At 45.2% G+C, this 19,240-nt stretch overlaps 2 protein-coding genes across 17 annotated transcripts in view; both read right to left on the bottom strand.

Moving 5' to 3' along the window:
• Window positions 1-151: 151 nt before the first annotated feature.
• On the bottom strand, window positions 152-13,402 carry LOC120446412 (extensin). 12 transcript variants are annotated; one of them, XM_044005893.1, is made up of 14 exons: window positions 8,776-8,928; window positions 8,529-8,709; window positions 8,068-8,373; window positions 6,980-7,081; window positions 6,623-6,727; window positions 6,324-6,422; window positions 6,145-6,243; window positions 5,974-6,072; window positions 2,805-5,873; window positions 2,606-2,704; window positions 2,398-2,490; window positions 2,149-2,214; window positions 1,466-1,982; window positions 759-897 (listed from the first exon to the last, which is right to left on the bottom strand). In XM_044005893.1, the coding sequence occupies exons 1-14, from the start codon at window positions 8,782-8,784 to the stop codon at window positions 891-893; spliced, it is 4,851 nt and encodes a 1,616-aa protein (XP_043861828.1). In that variant the 5' UTR covers window positions 8,785-8,928; the 3' UTR covers window positions 759-890. The 12 variants fall into 12 exon arrangements, with proteins under 12 accessions (XP_039483392.1, XP_043861828.1, XP_039483314.1 ...); XM_039627380.2 differs by lacking the exons at window positions 6,980-7,081; window positions 8,776-8,928 and adding an exon at window positions 12,968-13,402; XM_039627362.2 differs by lacking the exon at window positions 6,980-7,081.
• A 1,476-nt stretch (window positions 13,403-14,878) lies between these two features.
• LOC120448693 (tyrosine-protein kinase Btk29A) overlaps window positions 14,879-19,240 on the bottom strand; it is a 43,148-nt gene continuing 38,786 nt past the window's right edge. For all 5 annotated transcript variants that reach the window (XM_039630852.2, XM_039630860.2, XM_039630867.2 and 2 more), the window contains 8 exons: window positions 18,607-18,812; window positions 18,417-18,533; window positions 18,275-18,355; window positions 18,078-18,208; window positions 17,805-17,933; window positions 16,973-17,745; window positions 16,762-16,895; window positions 14,879-16,700 (listed from right to left, as the gene is read on the bottom strand). In XM_039630852.2, the coding sequence (XP_039486786.1) occupies window positions 16,602-16,700; window positions 16,762-16,895; window positions 16,973-17,745; window positions 17,805-17,933; window positions 18,078-18,208; window positions 18,275-18,355; window positions 18,417-18,533; window positions 18,607-18,812 (1,670 nt within the window). In that variant the 3' untranslated portion in view covers window positions 14,879-16,601. The remainder of the gene's footprint in view (window positions 16,701-16,761; window positions 16,896-16,972; window positions 17,746-17,804; window positions 17,934-18,077; window positions 18,209-18,274; window positions 18,356-18,416; window positions 18,534-18,606; window positions 18,813-19,240) is intronic.

The following is a 19,240-nucleotide window of genomic DNA, read 5'->3' as shown; positions in this document are numbered from 1 at the left end:
CAGATTCCGGAAAAGCTGTAGTCAAACTCGGTGTTCTTCTCGTTCAGGCGACCCAAATACTGCGAGTGCTTGATGCCAAAGCTGTAGGCCGGCACATGGGAGAGGTTTACCTGTGGGCAGAAGCAATAGCAATGCAGAAAGAACCCATTGATGACTGTGTTGACTTAAGGAATTTATGACATTAATGGCAAAATACACAGGTGCATTCTCAAATATTGTCGTAGGGCTTGTCAGCCCGATTCTCCAGCAAAGAGCGAACACAGCGCTGCGGAACTGTGACGGGCAATGGTTTCTTGATGTACGGGGAGTGCAGGATGCCAAAGGATATGGCGGGAGGCGAACGTTTCTCCCAGTACTGCGGGTGGGATCAGGTTGAGGTGAAATCTATTTCGACATTAAGTTGGGTGCCCCACAGGTAATGACCGTTCTATGGTAAATTTAATGCTCCATGTTTTCCAAAGAATTTACATTATGATCTCGGACCTCTTGTGCCGAATTTGCAAAGGTATCTAAACTACCAACAACGGCACATTACCTGTACCCACAAAACCACTTTGTTTCTACAATAGGTTCTTATAAGACTCATCAATAATCTTACGAACACTTCAGAACTTAATGGCGAGAGGAGGAAAACCCGACTCACCTTCTCCGGACAGTGTGCTCCGGGTCCGGGCTTGGCGTCCTCGCTGCCCATCTTGTACTTTCCGCGCATGGAGTACACTGGTGGCTTTGGCTTCACCACCGTGTACTCGCCGTCGTAGTAACCGGGTCCGGGGAAGATCATGACCGGAATCAGCGGAGGCTTCTCGCGACCCGTAATCGTGTAGGCCGGAGCCGAGCGAATCTTGCCCTCCTTGCTGCTGCCCATGACGGTGGGTATTTTGTAGACATTAGGAGCTGTCAATGATGCGCAAAAATGTGTGCAATAGTTAGTTGTGATAGTCAATGCATTGGTTGGTCATCAGGGGTTAATTCAATGGCTTGTCTCTTGGGCTGGTGTTTGAATGGTTCGGGTTAGTTTCGGGTTGGATTGGGTGATCTTGGTCTTGGGTCTTGGACATGACGTGCCTGCAAATAAACACACGAAACGGCAACGGCGGACACCAAAGAAATGGAGTACTAATATCAGTTAACATTCGAAAGGGTTCAATAACATTGTAGGTCTTGAAAAAACATAATACACAAACTAAAATGTTAAATGGGTTTTCTTTACGATACTGAATTCTGTTTGTAACGTAAAATATTACTCATACGACTGGTGTGTTCTAAGAGATACAAAACAAGTTTCTTTTGCAAGTTTCTTTATATAAGTTGTGCCAATCAATTTGTAGTTTTTTTTTGCATAAATATAAAACAATAATAATAATCTTGAAATAAAAAGTGTGAGCAAAGGCAACGTTGCGTATGAGTGATCTTCATCGAAATCTTCATCGATTCTGTGTGTTTTACTCTTCACCCCTGTTACCTGATAATCTTCTCCTGCACGCTGCTCGCCTCCACAGCGTACTTGACCGTCTGCATCCTCGAGGACTGGCCACTGCTGACGATGGCGCCATCCGCATGCACCACAGTCTGGTGGCTCACGGCCGCCGCCTTGGTGGCACTGGCATCCGACTTACCGCTGGCCACCACCTTCAGGTTGCCACTCTCCTTCTGTGCGTGGGCAACTTCCTGAATCCTGGTGGTAGTGCTGACCATCTTGGAGTGGTTGCCATTGGAAACGACATTGCCATTGCTCAGTGGTGCTGGTGGTGCGGACTTAAGCTCCTTGTGGGTGCCATTCACCTGCTTGGTGGTCTCCTTCTTCTGCAGCTCCGGCTGCTCCACTCCGTTTATGAAGGTCTTTGTGGTGGTGGTGGTTGTTGTGGTGGTGGTGCTGCTGCTGCCAGCATTGTTGTTGGTGTGGTTGGTGGTTGTGGTGGTGCTGCTACCAGCGTTGTTGTTGCTGGTAGTTGTGGTGGTGCATTCCGCGTTGTTGCGTACTGTGTTTTGGTATATGTTTAAAATCATACATTGGCAACAAATAAATGCAACAATGAGATGTGGATGTGTATATAAAAAGCACATTTTATTTTACATGCAGAAAGCGATTTAAGTGGATCAGATTGATTTCAAGTTTAATGATTGAGTGATCTTGTGGATTCTTACCAGGACTGGCCAGACGGCGTTCGCGTCTTTGCACAATGCGATCTTCGATGTACGCGCCTCTGGGTTCTGGTGATTCGTGGGTACGAGTATATACAGAGATGAGAGCATGGCCAGAAAACCAGAGAATGTGTGAGCGAACAAACATGGAACAAAAAACAAATAGGCACAACAACAAAAACAGATCGTATGGATCCGGACGGAGTCTGCGGCATCCGGCACCAAAAAAAAACGAAAATGGGTGTCACCTACCTGGAAGCGAAGCAGTGGGCACGGTCTTCAGGCCAAAGCTGTAGGCTGGCGAGCTGTCCAGCCTGCACTGCTCGGGATGATAGTGACCAGGTGCTAAATGGGTGGAAACAAACGGGTGAAACAAACAGAGAAGCGGGAGACATGCAGTACACAGTACACAGTACACACACAACAGCAACATGCAACATCGATGGAGCCAACTAATTACCTGGGGCATCGGTGGTCACGCGGATATCCGACTTGGTGCCGAAGCTGTAGGCGGGTGTGGAGTGCAGTGAGTGCTTTTCCGGCTCGTAAGCGGAGGGTGCTGCAATGGTACTGATGCTCGTTAGGTGGGATCAAGCTAATTGAGGATTTAGCCTAGGTATAATCCTTAAAGGGAACTAGTTGCATTGGAAGTTACTTGCCTGGCGTATCGGAGAAGCGCTCCCTTCCCAGTCGCATGCCGAAGGTGAACGCTGGCGTGCTGTCCACCTGGCACTGCTCCGGATGGTAGTCGCAGGGAGCCGGCGTCTGGCTCACGGGATCGGCGGCTGGACGACCTGCAATGGTGTAGGCGGGTGTATGGTCGAGACGCACTTTCTCGGGGGCGTAGTCGCATGGCGCGGGATGATGGTGCTCCGCCTTGGGGTCGTGCTTGCCGCCAAAGCTGAAAGCGGGTGCATGGTCCAGTCGCACCTTCTCGGGGCTGTAGTCGCCGGGAGCGGGTGATTCACTCAGCGATCTGGGATCGTGTTTGCCGGCGAAGGTGAACGCCGGGTTGAAGTCCTGCCTGACCTTCTCCGGGAAGTAGTCTCCGGGTGCGGGCGTTTCACTCGGCTTCTGCAGGTCGTGGCGACCGGCGAAGGAGAAGGCGGGATTGTGATCTAGCCTTACTTTCTCGGGACTGTAGTCACCTGGTGCCGGGGTCTCATTGGTCACCTTTGGGTCATGCTTGCCGGCCATTGTAAAGGCGGGATTGTGATCTTGCCTAACTTTCTCGGGGGAGTAAGCTCCGGGGGCAGGAGTCTCACTGAGCTTCTGCAGGTCATGACGGCCGGCGAAGGAAAATGCGGGTACATGATCTTGCCTAACCTTTTCAGGATGATAATCTCCTGGCGCCGGTGTGTTGTTCTCCACCCGAGGGTCATTCTTGCTCCCAAATGTGAAAGAGGGAGTGTAATCTAAACGAACCTTCTCGGGACAGTAGTCACCTGGAGCTGGCGTGCCATTGGGAATCCTCTCAATGTGTTTACCAGCCATGGAGAATGCGGGATTGTGATCTTGCCTCAGCTTCTCCGGCGAGTATGCTCCTGGAGCAGGAGTGTCACTGGGCTTCTGAAGATCGTGCCTACCCGCAAAGGAAAAGGCAGGATTGTGATCTTGTCTAACCTTCTCGGGATGATAGTCACCTGGAGCTGGGGTATCGTTCTCAATTTTGGGATTATTTTTACCAGCAAAGGTGAAGGAAGGTGTGTAATCTAGACGCACCTTTTCGGGACTGTAGTCGCCCGGGGCAGGAGTATCATTGGAAACCTTAGGATCATGCTTGCCAGCCATTGTGAAGGCAGGATTATGATCCTGTCGGACTTTTTCAGGAAAATAGGCTCCAGGAGCAGGAGTGTCGCTAGGTTTCTGGAGATCATGACGGCCAGCGAAGGAGAATGCTGGGTTATGATCTTGCCTGACTTTCTCGGGATGATAATCACCTGGAGCTGGGGTATTGTTCTCCACTCGGGGATCATTCTTTCCCCCAAAAGTATAGGCAGGTGTGTGATCTAGACGCACCTTTTCCGGACTGTAATCGCCCGGAGCTGGAGTGTCGTTGGCGACCTTTTGACTGTGCTTACCCGCCATTGAGAAGGCCGGATTGTGATCCTGACGGACCTTCTCCGGACAGTAGGCACCAGGGGCGGGCGTATAACTTGGCTTGTGGAGATCATGGCGACCAGCAAAGGAGAACGCTGGGTTATGATCTTGCCTGACTTTTTCGGGGTGATAGTCCCCGGGAGCAGGAGTATTGTTCTCCACTTTCGGATCGTTTTTGCCACCGAAAGTGTAGGCCGGAGTATGGTCTAAACGCACATTCTCCGGGCAGTAATCTCCGGGAGCTGGTGTACCATTAGTCAGCTTTTCAACCGGCTTGCCAGCCATGGAAAATGCTGGGTTATGATCTTGACGTACCTTCTCGGGTGAGTAGGCTCCTGGAGCAGGAGTATCACTGGGCTTATGAAGGTCATGGCGTCCGGCAAAGGAGAACGCAGGATTGTGGTCCAGCCTCACCTTCTCCGGATGGTAATCCCCTGGAGCCGGCGTGTGGTTTTCTACTTTGGGATCATTCTTACCGCCAAAACTGTAGGCGGGTGTGTGGTCCAATCTACACTTCTCGGGACTGTAGTCTCCGGGGGCGGGAGTGCCATTTAAGATCTTCTGATCGTACTTGCCAGCCATCGTGAAAGCTGGATTGTGATCCAGCCTCACCTTCTCCGGCGAGTAAGCACCTGGTGCGGGAGTTTCGCTGGGTTTGTGGAGATCATGACGGCCAGCAAAGGAGTACGCTAGGTTAGTGTCTTGCCTGACTTTCTCGGGGCTATAGTCACCAGGAGCAGGTGTGTCACTGCTAATCTTGGAATCATGCTTGCCCGCCATGGAGAAAGCTGGATTGTGGTCCAGCCTTACTTTCTCCGGGAAGTAGGCTCCAGGTGCGGGAGTGTGGTCTGGTTTCTGAAGCTCATGACGACCGGCGAATGAGAACGCGGGATTGTGATCCTGCCTAACCTTTTCGGGGTGATAATCACCCGGCGCCGGAGTGCTATTCTCTACCTTTGGATCACTCTTCACGCCAAAGCTGTAGGCGGGAGTGTGGTCCAGGCGGACCTTCTCGGGACAGTAGTCCCCAGGTGCCGGACTGTCGCTGGACACCTTTTGAGTGTACTTCCCGGCCATGGAGAAGGCAGGAGTGTGATCTTGTCGCACCTTCTCCGGAGAGTAGGCGCCCGGAGCGGGCGTTTCACTGGGCTTGTGCAGATCGTGGCGCCCGGCAAAGGAGAAGGCCGGATTGTGATCTTGCCGGACTTTGTCGGTGTCGTAGGCGCCGGGTGCTGGTGTGTCGCTGGGCTTGTGCAGATCGTGGCGACCGGCGAATGAGAAAGCGGGATTGTGATCGTGCCGCACTTTTTCGGGACAGTAGTCGCCTGGTGCCGGAGTGGAGCTCTCGAGTCGCTGCTCGTGCTTACCGCCGAAGGTGAAGGCCGGCGTACGATCGTTGCGATACTTTTCCGGGGCATACGAACCGGGCGCCGGAGTCTCGCTGACGGACCTCGTTTCCGGACGGCCGGATAGGGTGAATGCGGGCGTGTGGTCCATGCGCACCTTCTCCGGATTGTAGGTGCCCGGCGCGGGCGTGTCACTGGACTTGGCGAGCTCGGCGCGGTGGCCAAAGCTGAAGGCAGGCGTCCTGCCCAGGACGCACTTCTCGGGTTCGTATGCTCCGGGTGCTGCAAAAGATTGGGTAAGGTGTGAAAGTTGGGATTGGTGTGGGCAGGCACGCTAAGACTACTTCTACGTCAGTCACTAAAGTGCGATTCTAGCACTCACCAGGTGTGCAATCGACCACGTCGTGGGAGGCCTTTCCGGCGATTGAGTAGGCGGGTGTGGAGTGTAGCCGGGACTTTTCGGGGCTGTAGGCACCGGGTGCTGGTCATAGGGACAACAAAGTGTGCTCTTTAGGCCACGTTACTACTCTCAGCGGAGCGGGGAAAGCCTTACCTGGAGTGTCGCTGACCTGGACGTGCTTGGTTTTCAAGCCGAAGCTGTAGGCGGGCATGTGTTCAAGGACCACCTGCTCGGGCTTGTAGGTGCCAGGCGCTGATGAAAGTGTCATAGTGGCGAAAGCATGAAGCAGCTATTAACGTGGCCAAGTGCTACGAGGAGCACTGTTTACATACCTGGCGTGTAGTCTGGTCGCTGTTCGTGGTGCTTGATGCCGAAACTGAACTCTGGCGTCTTGTTGAGCTTCACCTTCTCCGGACAATATGCGCCGGGAGCTGCGAATGGAATGGATATCAGTATTGAGTTGGCCAAGAATCGAGGGAATGGAAACGGAAAGCACTATAGATACTGTCCAATTGGGTTCGCTTGAGCAAGTGGTGCCTCGATTGGGGTAGCAATCAGATGCAGATACAGTTACAGATGTAATTACAGTTACAGATACAGATACAGTTACTGGGGAACTGGGGTTTATTACCTGGTGTGCCCTGATCGTGTTCGATTTTAGTTCGTCTACCGAAAGTGTAGCGTGGCGCATTCTTTTTTGATTGCGTGACCCTTTCAGGGCAATAGCTATTCGGAGCTGTTAGTGTTAATAAAACATTCGACTTTAGTCTACTCGAATCAAAACTAGAGGTCTACACTAGGTGAGCTACGACTAAAAGGTGGGTGAAATATAGATATATAGATATACAGATAGAAAGATACGATTGTTTCGGGAGTTAAGTGATGAGGTGGGATTGAGTCGGGTTAGAAGTTAGAAAAGTTGGAGAGCGGAGCTAGGCCAACACCAAAAACGCAACGTGGTCGAGGGAGAGACAGTTAGTTGGGTTACCTGGATTGTTAACCAAATACACGTTAACCTTAATGCGAAAGGAGTATCGTGGGGCTCGCCGCTTGACGACATCAAGTGGCACCACTTGATAATGGTTGGGACCTGAGTCTCGATTTGCCACAGCAAACATTCATTGAAAGAGAAAAACGTTTCAAATTAAAATCAAATCAGGCAACATAAAAACACGGCACACAAATTACTGAGCCACTAAAGTAACACATATACAAAGAACACTGTGTAGCTAGGAAAGGCTAAGAATAGAGGAAATAATAAATAATAAATAGGAAATAAATTTAATTCTAAATAGAAATATCTATGGGAAATTAAGACATCTGGTTCCCGTTTCCGTTTGGCTCATAAATAAAAAATAACTCATTTGCGTGAATCACTTTGAGCCAAGATGTAGACAATCTCTCACAAATTGGATGACCTTATAAAGACAATGCCAATTCCTCCTACGCAAATGTTGGTTTATTTTAGGAAAACAAAGAAAGTTCAGAGAACGGAATATGAAGAAATCAAATAAATCTATTATAATAGTCTCCAAAGATGCTCACCAATAAAAGCGACAGACATTTGCATTTTGATTGAAACATTTTTAATAAAAATACTTTGATAAAAAAAAAGTAATAGAATAGATAAAGTCAAGAAACGCACTTTACAGGGTGACGTAACTACGATCCATTCACAAGGATACCCAAAGATACAGGAGAGCATTCTACGAAATGTGGCTACAACTACACTAGCTACTGAGATAGAGCTACTGAGATAGCGATAGAGAAAGTGGTAGAAAGTGGAAGAAAGGGGCGGTAGCAACTTACGCGCTGCTTGCAGGCAGATGCAACTGGCATGGGTTCGGATTAGTTAATGAGATCGCTTCTATGTACAATGATGGTCCATGATTGAAATTGATTGATGATTTACACAGTCCGCGCATGCAACAACAACCAAATAGCACCAGTCCGAAACAAACACGGCAAATGCAAATTCAATTTCGGACTCCAACTCCAAAATCCAACATCAAGTCCAAAACTCCAATACGCCAAAACACCATTCAAACACCAAAAGGATGAAGGCCCGAAACTCACCTGGTATCTGGAAGGTTTTCAACGCCACCGGCCGCTGGCCAAAGGTGTACTTGGGCGTGGCATCGATCACCGCCTTGGCCGCCGGCACCACATCGTATTCCCCTGGTCCGGGATTCGAGAAGCGCGTCAGTTCCTTGGGCCTGCTCTGCAGTGTGGCGGCGCGGGGATAATCACGTCCCTTGGCCCGCATACCCGTGACATTGTACTGGGCCGGACCCGGTCCGGAGGTGTCGTACTTGCCGCCCAACTTGTGCCCGAAGGAGTACGAGGGGGCGGCCTTCTTCTTCGAGTCGGGAACTTTGCTGCCTGCATGCAGTTTAAATATTAATATTAATATTCTTAATATTAGTTAGTAATATTAGTTTTAATATTACTTCAAAATATCAAGGGTAAGCTAACTATATAATACGCTGATCTGGCAATGAATGATCCTTTAAGCAGCTTAATGCTATTGAACTCACCGATCAAGGTTGGAAGCTGCACGGTGGCTGGACCCGGATTGGTGGTCTCGGCGGCGATCCTGCCGATCCTGACAGTTGGAGTCCAAGGACGCTGCTCCACGTTGCCGCCCATGTTGATTGGACGAATCTTACGCACCCGGGCGCAGGGTCCCTGATCCTTGTTCTTGTGTTTTAGCTCGACCTGAGAACGAAACCAATTAACAAAATCAGGGAATCCATTAGATTGAGTCAATGGTCAATGGGCCACCTTGTTCATCTTGTTGTCTTAGGTTTTGGAATGTAACGAATTCGGAAAACTTTGCCCCAATGTAAAAAAGGTACGAGAAATTCTACTGAACTCCCTTCGATGACATTAACACGTGTGAGTGGGTGATAGGTTCACTACTCAAATTGTATAGTTCGACCCTTAAATTTGGGTAACCTAATAATCCAAATTCCGCCCTACTCCAACAGCCAGTCGATGACACAAAAATCAATCGTCTGGCCGTTGTTTCGAACTTTCTGGGCCAATTCCGTGGGGCGGCTAATAACCAGAGGCGTGTGGCTCTCTATACCCATACCATCCATGGGCGGGGGTTTGCAGTTTGTGGAGGGGGCGTGTCGTGTCTGTTTCTTCTCCTCTGCAGTGGCTGTTGCTCGGCATTTGTTGCAGGTTGTTTCTTTGCGAGCCGCGAATTTGTTGCGCCGCGCGAAAGACAAACAATGGCAATAACTTTGCGGTAGGCTCGTAATTCTTGGGCGCCGGTGGCAAGTTGCAGGGGTTGCATTGCAGCCAAAGAAAACTTAAGGAGTTAAAGTCCTATGTGTTCAGTTTTATTTGGTTTTGAATGAAAATTTATAATATAATATCACGATAAAGGGTTCGAAATTCAAATAGTTGCCTTAACATATTTTACATCTTTTTAAGAGAACACTTAAAAGTGAATTGATAATAGTTTTCCCCATGAAAAGGTAGTAATAAATTGTGAAGAGAAAACAAAATGAATTTTAACGCAGTTACAACGGTAGACAAGTTTATTATACATATGATTACCGCAAGCAGTAACAACAAGAAGTGTACAATAAAAAAGTTTCCGGTTAGTTAGGAGCTAGCGATATTAAATATTTTAATGAGAGCCCCCCTCAACAACATTTGTATTCCCCAAAACCGGCTGCCCTGGGTGACGACCTTCTTTTCACAGCACAGCTCAGCACACTAGGCACACGGGAACCAAGTCCAAAGTGTTGCCCATCGACAGGCGGGCAGACATCAGAAAATAGACGGTACCGGCTGGTATCAGGACCTCCACCTTTCCACCTCTCCACCTATCCATCTTTCAGCGCCAGGAACCAGCCATCGGGGAGTGTAATCGATATGGGGACTGGATTTGGATAGGGACTCGTATTTTGATTCGACGGGCGCCGAGATTTGGGGCCTGGTCAACAAGGTTGCGACCCGAATCGAGGCAGAGTATGCGAAGTGCTAATGCTGCCCATTTTGTGGGGCATGTAAGCCAACAAAACGATTACTTTTAATGACTTATGGCCGACAATTGCATGACGGACAAAGAAGGCGAAACTAAAACTAGAACCGAAGCAAAAACAAACTCAAACCCAAACTCGAACTCAAACTCAAACTCAAACCCTAAACCAAAAGAAATGCGAAGCGTGCCACTTCTTTTGGCCGTGAAAATTCGCCAGCCTGTGTAAATAATTACAACAATGTTAGGGGGCGTGGCCTGGCTGTTAACAGGGCCAATAAAGCCGTCGTTCTCCTGCCAAGAAAGGCACTTTTTCCCGCCTGCCACACTTGTTACTTGCCACACTCGACGCCTGACCTCGCATGCAACTCACATACGAAAGGCAATGTTCTCTTTTGCAAGGCAGTCATCAGCCGGTCTTATAAGGCAACTCTTACATCACCATCATGAAGTTGAAAAGCCCACACACCAAACACCGAACCGCGTGTTCAATTGCTGTTCGAGGCCAAGATCAGCAAAGAAAACTGAAAATCTACGATGAATCAGAACCGGCAGCTGAGCCAACAAAGTCAGACATCTGTCAGACAAAGAGTCTTGGGCACCCACATAGTTCGCAGTGAAGGAAAACTGTCTGTATATGGACATACCGTTTTAAAAAGAGATCAATTAAAAAAACTAAAAATAAAATATAAATAATAGAGAAGTAGAAGAGAAACAGAACTGTCGTGATTTTGGGATCATATAATGAAGCAGTTTATGACAATGCTCTAAAGAATGTACCAGGGATTGCAGTTTCGGTTATCTATAAGCCTTTAAAAGAGTTAAACTAAAATATAAAAACATATATGCATTATATACACCTGTCTTAAATTTTTATGTTATTACCACCAAATTGTATGTGCTATTTTTCTGAGTGCAGTTTCAATTGAACATTGTTTGGGGCGCCCGGCCAGGAGGTCGCATTTAATCAAGTTAATAGAGCGTTGGTTCATGCAATAAATTTGCATGTGGCGATCAGATTTCAGTAATCAAATTATAGATGGTGATGCTCGATAATCTATGCACGGGGGTCAGTGCAAAAACCGGCTAAACTATATAGCAAAATAAAGCCGCCCACACACTCGACTTTCGATCTATCTTTCTCTCTATATCATTTTGCTTGCATTTTTTTTCGCAACAAACCTTGGCATTCATGATTTGTTACAGAGATACTTAATGCGAGATACTGAGTAAATATTTCAGCGTTATCTTTGTGACCTTCAATGGATTGTTTATGATGATTTGTTTGTGTTTGATTTAAATTGATATTCTCTCAGTTGACCCGACTCTAGACCCGTGACGAAAACAGCAAATTTAGCACGCGTCAGCTTTAAATTGTGATTTCAACTTTAAAAATATAAATAAAAGCTGTAGCCTCAGCCAAAAAGCTTAAATACCCTGTTAAAATAATTCCTCAAATAGTAGTTTAGTTGTGCCTATCCAATTTGCTTTTATTAAACAGAATAGAATACAATGGTTTAGAAATAAGTGGAAAAGGGCGTGTATAGATTCTTTAATGTGTAAAATAATTTTAATATTTAAAAAGTGTTTAATAATTTACGCGGTCCATCGTTATACCCCGTTTTGTAGTGACTGAGAGGTATCAATATCTCTGACATGATCAACAATCACTCAGTGAAAATGATTTCATGTTCTTTGGACTTAGATTTACGCTCTCCAAATTGCGAAATAAATATGAGCTCATTCCCAAAATTTAGACAATTTCCAGCTTTTACGCCCAAATGCGGCGGACGTCGTTTCCTTTAGCCCACATTGAGTGGTTGAGTTGTCCGAAAAAGCCAGTTCGGAATTGGGTTTCCAGACGGCAGATCGACCCACGCAGAGCTGCGAAACTCCATGACTCCGCGGTATATAGACATATAGCCAAATAGCCATAATTCGTGAGCTGTCTCTATTAACAATTGACTTGTTCGCCTCAGACGGTGGCGGTGTGTCCAAGTTTAATTAACGGCGAACAACTTGAACGATTCCTTCCCAAAATCAGCAAACGACAACAAGTGAGCAGCCGGCAAAAGGCCAAAAAAAATGGAAGAGCTGTTAAATGAAAACATGAGAGGCAAAAGCAAAACATTTGCCATCCGCACTGAACTGAACTCTCGATTGTGATAAAAAGCCAAGACCGACGACTGACGTCAGCTGTGTGAACTAGTTTGCGATCGTCCAAATCTAATTAAGTTTCTCAACATTCTCGGTGCTCTGCAGCGAACGTGTTTTGGCTTTGAAAACCAAGAGAAAGCTGGGAAATGAAGCGGGAAAAATTGGCAAACCTTCTCTGAATCTCGGTTCTCAAGGCATGGATAGCTGGTTAAAATGATGAATTTAATGGGACACTCACATCCGCTACCAAATTCTAGAGCCTGAGATCACTGGCTGACACAATTTGCATGTTTGGATACATAAATACCTGTTGGGTCATTTTATAAATATTTATTTAGCGATTATTGCATTTCCCCCTAGCAGTTCAGTTTTCTGCTTAACCTTTTCCCATTCTTTACTGTGTTAGTTTTTGTTTTTGGCCAACGCTTTTTTGTGTTGTGCCTGCCATAATCAGTGACTTTGAAAAATGAGCTGACTCGGGTCGACCGGTTATTAGAGCTGATGTCATGGGCTCCATTGGCCCAAGTGGCATGGTGGAAGGTATCAGGAATCGCGGAAGGGTTACATCTATGCCAACAAGTGACATCAATACGAGTACGCGAGTGTCATTGACTAAACAATGGGAGGAGCAAGGTGGACTTTTGGGGGCGGAACTGAACAGCTGATTGCTGGGGATACCTAGCCCTATGCCACCAGGAAATGCCAATAGTCAGACAGACAGTCAATGAACTTTGGGCTCGGGTCGGTTCAGCACGCAATCCACTGGCTGCTCCAGTCGGTCTCCACCCGACTTGGTTAACGCCTACTCCAGTTTATCCTTACCGCAGGTTACTTTTCGATTTGGGGTATCTCGTCCTGCTTCCGTTGTATCGTTTGATTTCCGCAACTTTCTTTTACACAGTAAAAAACTTCACTTTATCGCGGTGCTAATGACGCGTTATGCACACAGTCCTTGCCAGGATTAGTCGCGATTTTTGGGCGATATTCAAAACATCTGTTCACCCAAACAGAGATTGCTGTATTCGTTGTTATTGTAGTTGGTTTCGTGGCTGATTTATTATTTCGTTGATTCGTTCGTTGATTGGGTTCAAGTGACAGCTGCTTTCGAGTGTCGGTCTGTCCACTGGCGTTTGAAGTCTATTAGAGGTTTCCAAAACAAAACACACTTTGCTGATTTATTTATACCGATTGGATTGGCCGCCGTGAGCTGCGTTTGCTTGAGGGCAGAGAGCTGGAACCGCACTCGAGAGCTGTCGAACAGAAACTGCCGCACAAAGTCGCTAACGCTCGCTTTTCGTTTCAAATTTTTGACGTAGTCCATGCTACGTAATCTGCTGCGCTAGCGTTTACAGACGACGTAAGAGTTAACATTAGCTTCCTCTGTTAACTGGCTAAGGATTCAGATTGTATAAGCAAATATTTTATGGAAAGCTTTTTAAATTTTAAAAAATCAACACAAAATTCAAAAATTAACTATTTAACGAACCCACTTTAAGTAATAGGCATAAAGATATTATTTATAAAATTATGTTAATATATCCTTAAAAATGCATGAGATCGGCAAATAACCTCTAAGTGGCTTTTAGGAATTACGTTTAAGCACTCTATTCTAAAATCCGTGTTACATGCGTACTTTTTTTCAATTTAGATGTAGTGTTGAAAACAATATTACATATTCATCGTCCCACTTAGTCGTTCAAGAAAATATTCAAATTAACTTTCGGGGAGTGCTATCGAATTAAATTTTCCTGCCCATAGCATCATTTCTAAGATCGATTTCCATTTAATTGACTCATTTACATTTTAAGAAAGTCGTATCTAGGGGAAGGTCGCCTTAGATAGACATTGCCCCCGGTCTCCTGCCCACGATTCAATCGTATCTTAATGGCTCATTGACTATCTGTAATTCGACTGGGTTTGCGATCATCGAGAGGCCTATTTATGGATGTGCTCACAACAAATAATGCCGCTTGACTGTGGTTATGTAATGCGAGACAGCGATCTTGCCTCCGGCGAATCTATCCGCCCCGCCGACCCACCAAATTATGGACCACTACTGCGGTGGCACACAGACAGCCTTCACCCACACACGTGCCTAATGGAGCATGACAAATTATTGGCAGGGAAACCACGATTAAACTGTATGGGAAAATCGCAAACTGCACAACTGGGATAAGTTTTTATTTTAGAGAAAAATTATTATGAGTGAAGATGAAGATAAAAATTTGTTTATTTTTATTTGAGTAAAAGCCACAAGCCTTTTAGTTTTATATTTTAGGAAAGAAATCGCCTTTATTATTTTGTTTAATTTATATTTCTTTTATTCATTTATATCCTAATAGTAGGCCATAGTATAAAATAAACCAATTTTAAAAATTCAAAATCCAGCATTAGGATATATTGGTTTTTCGGACCACCATAGTTATGTGGCATAATTTCAGGCTAAATAGCAATGTAATCAAGCAAGTGATCCAAAAATGGTTATGAACATTAATATTTTCTTAGATTCTTTAAATTTAATAAATAAATTGGATTTCTCATTAGTCGGTTGGCGAGAAAAACCGCAACGCTCCTCAAAGCTGGCTGTGATATGAATATTGTTGACAACATGTCACCGCCACTTTGAAGACAGTTGAAGTTTTCACTTTTTCCATTTGCACGCAATCCCCAACTATGCATAAAACACCAGAGACCAGCAGCAGTATTTTCGGTTCTTTTATTAGCAATATCACGTTGATGATTTTTGGTTTTGTTTTTATTTTTCTGGGGGTTTCATGGGTTTCATGGCAATAGACGTATTTCGCATTTATATCGTATCGTTTATCGTATGTATTTATATATAGCTCTATATGCATAGGCGCAAGAAATCAACTAAGCCGCGTATTATAAGTTAGTAGTGTAATTTGTAGATTGCATATGTTGACCGTAGTCTGGATAGTGGCTACTGCAAGGATTTTGCGGATGAGCAGAAGGATACACTATCTTCAATCTGCCATTCGCTCAGCAAAAGGAATCATCATAGATAGACATTACCATTACCAGTTTTGTGGATCGGCTAATGCTACATATAGTCGTACGAAGGACGCTTACTGGCTACCACATTCATATAAACATAGACAAACCTTTGCGGTTTCTGTGTATAGTTCGTATCTCGTATCAAAATGCTGTATCAAAAGTTCTACAAAATGCGCATTTGGTTTGCGTGCTGGTGTTTCGGCTTGTTTTGTTGCTTGGTTTGCTTTCTGTTTGGTGTTGTCTTGTATAAAGTCTGGCTATAAGTCTATGTGAGTTGCTTTTATTTTGGTTCTGTTCTCATTGCTTCGAATTCTTCTCGGCTGAACTTGGCTCGCAAACATTTTGGTGTGAAACCGAGTTCTGTGCTTGCAGTCTCCAAAATTTTGCAATTCGATACCAAACATAAGGTAAATGATAATGAGATAAAATAAATGTTTATCGTACATTTTATTTGATTTTCTGTTTTTCTTTTCTCTTTTGTATTTCTGGTTGCTTAATCAAATGATAAAATTAATTAAGTAAAACGTTCATAAAAATACGGTAAAATATGTGTATAGATATATCGATTTATATCGCATAGACATTGAAAAAAAACGAAAGAATAGCATATCGTATAAATTTCTCGTAATTATACCGCATCTGATTCATACTTTGAGCGTGGGAAAAGCCATCGCAAGATCAAAATTAAATAAAAATAAATCGTCTGCAAGAATTAAACAATAAATCACAAAACTTAAACTAAGCACGTACAAATCTAGTCTAAAAATTGTTTATCTTTCCTGGCGAACTTTACTTATCATCCTTCGGTTCCTTCATCCTTTATCAGTTGTGCAAACATTTCGCTTTCGACTTGAGGCTTACATTTAATATTTAATGCATAATCAGTTTTCTTGTTTGTTTGTTTCTATCATTCTTTAGAGATAATCGTATTTTACTTAGCACAGTGGCTCGCTATTTAAAAAAGCACATTTAAATATCATATCATATGCATGTATGGTAATAATTTTTTAAATCGCTTTCGGTATGTGAAATGTATCAAAAATTTGACTATTAACTACAGTTTTCCATACTTTAATGCATTTCCGTTTTCTCATTTAATATAGTTACTATATGTGACTGTCAGTTGTTGCGCTTCGTATCTCACCGACTAACAGTTAACGCGTTCATAAACATAATGATATCATTCGCTCAGCTCTAATTCTATCAAATAATCCAAATATACCATAATCATATGGGGCTTGTGCCGTAATGTAAACTGGCTCGCGCTTAATTAAATCTTATGGTTCATATACATGTATGTATAAATCTAAATATATCTTTCTTTCGCCGCTTTTGTAACCTTAAATGTAATGCCTTTAACGTTCTTCAATATCTTAAGATGCTTCAGTGTGTTCAGTGCGTGTTAATTTCAGGCGATGGTTGCCGCGATCTGGTCCGCTCCTTAGTCGGTTAGCGTCTGGGCCACAAGAGCCAGCTGATCCATGAGCACACGGAACGCGGGACGTTCCTCGGGTCCATGTGACCAGCACAACTTCATGACCTATGAGGAACAATTAACAATTAGAAAACTCGTTTAGGATCTATATGGATAATGCACTCACATCATAAATCTCCTTGGCACACGACTTTGGTTTCTCTAGGATAATTCCGCGCTGCACACGCTCCACAACCTCGGTATTCTTTAGGCGACCGTATGGCATCTTGCCGCAAGTGAAGATCTCCCACATCAGCACACCTAAAACAGCAAATTAAAACATATTAATTTATAAATTAATTGAGTTAATGCTTTTGTTGTACGCGACAAACACTCACCGTATGCCCACACATCGCTCTTAGAGGAGAAGCGCGTGTAGTTGAGCACTTCGGGCGGTGCCCACTTGATGGGGAACTTGGTGCCGCCAGAGCTGGTGTACTGATCGTCGAGAACGTATCGGGCCAGTCCAAAGTCGGCCACTTTAACGACATTCTCGGAGCCAACGAGACAGTTACGGGCAGCCAGATCCCGGTGAATGTAGTTATGGCGCTCCAGGTAGGTCATGCCCTTGCTCACCTGTATGCACATGTCAAGGAGCAGACCCATATTACCAATCAGGGTCTTCTCATGCCGTCGCAAGTAATTCAACAAGGATCCGTGCTTCATGTACTCGGTCACAATGTAGATGGGCCGGTGCTTGGAGCAGACGCCATATAGCTGCACAAGATTCGGATGCTGCAGCTTGGTCATCACCTTGGCCTCCTCAATGAAATCGTCCTCGGACATGGTTCCCTCCTTCATCATCTTGACCGCTGTGTCGATAGATCCACGCCACTTGCCGCGCCGCACAACACCAAACTGTCCCGATCCAAGCTCCTCCATCAGCATCAGCTCCATTGGATGGATCTCCCATTTGTCGTGGGACAATCCCGCCGTCGGTGGAACTGGGCGATCGCAGGGCGAGGATTTGAGTCGGCAAGCCAAACCGCCAGAGTTGTGGCGATGGTAGTTGATCAGATCCGGAATTGTTTCACAGCAATGCTTCTCACTCAAATAATACTCGCAGCGAGCATTTTGCTTGATGTGATAGTGCTTCACATGCGACTGTGGACTATGGATAAAATATACATTATTATCCATATTTATTGTGGTTGCTTCGCTTTAACTTACACTTTGGTATGCAGCGATAGTGTGTAGAGACCCTTGGTCGATGACTTCCTGACCACAAAGCAGCCCTCCTTGTCCCCTTGCTTCAGCAGGGATTCGGCTCTCTGTCGTGACATGTCGCCCACATACCATCTGGAAAAATATACATCAGGAGAATCATTAGTTTCCAATTTAAACTTTTCATTTATTATTCAAAATACTAAATTGTGTCGTTCTTGTGTTATTTAATAGTTAATCGTTGAATTATTTATTGTTTGAAAAATTGGGTATACTCACTCGTAGCGCTCCAGGCCCAGAAGAGCCTTCGGCTTGACGTAGTTGCTGGGTATATAGCCAACATTGCCCAGGGCATCTTTGACCTTCCACCAGTGCTCCTGTGAGTCATCAATCACTTCGTATTCGGCATTCTGTTAATAAATCAGCCGTATTAGTTTTGCGCTTACATGGAAAATATATTTTATTGTAGGCCTTACCTTTTCCAGCGACAAATCGCCGCCTTCGATGGCCTTGAATGGATAGAGAGCCACCACCAGCTTGACAAAGTGGGAGTTGTCCTGCCGAAGAAACACAAATTAAAATCTATTGCAAATTGATTTACTCAGCTTACTCATTTACCTTGGCTTTGGAATTTGGTGTTCCGGGTGTGGGTATACCGCCAGGCATATTGGCATCCAATAGAGTTCCGTTGCCGTTCAATAAAGTTGGGGACTGCTTGAAAGTTGTCAGCGAGGACTGTTCGAATTGAAAGTTGGTTAGATAGATGCGGCTTTAATTATGGGGCTATGGGGCTCCGCGCCAAACTAACCTGAGGCTGCAGCGATGTGGGCGTGCAACTGCCGCCACCTCCTCCTCCCCCGCCTAGGCCAAGGCTGCCTCCGCCTCCCAATCCGCCGCCCACTCCGCCGCCGAGACTCCCCGAGCTGTTGTGCTGCAAGCTGAACTGACTGTTGGTCGTGGAGCTGTTGGGACTGATGCTGCGCGTTGAATTCTGGGCTGGAGAACTGCCGTTGCCTGCAAAACGCAAGAGGAAAACCAAACTGATTAGAAACCTTGTACAAGTTCGTTGCTAAAGTCTTTCGTTTGCTCAAGTTCGTTGCTTAAGTCTTTCGATTTAATGATCATCTTTGTCTTTTGTCTTTTGCAGTAGCCGTTGAATAAAGTAAATAAAACATAAGTGGCTTATATATTTATTTATATGTGATATAAAATCAAACTATGCAGTTTACCAAAAACATAACTCGACTATTTCGCATTAGTGTGCCGTGTACTACACTCAAATCTACATTTAAACATTTTCAGGCCCGAGGGCTGTCCGATTAATTAGCCATCGACAAATATCGCTAAATCGCCTTATGCTGTCTGGTTTTTTTTTTCTTCTTTTGGTGGCTTGCGATTCTTGTCAAGGTGATAATTAATTAGACGCTGGCCGAGCGCTAACA

Source organism: Drosophila santomea, chromosome 2L (genome assembly GCF_016746245.2).
Source record: "Drosophila santomea strain STO CAGO 1482 chromosome 2L, Prin_Dsan_1.1, whole genome shotgun sequence".
In the NCBI taxonomy this organism is placed as follows: domain Eukaryota; kingdom Metazoa; phylum Arthropoda; class Insecta; order Diptera; family Drosophilidae; genus Drosophila; species Drosophila santomea.
The sequence above is the reverse complement of the archived record's forward strand: the minus strand, read 5'-3'. Positions and strand labels throughout refer to the sequence as shown.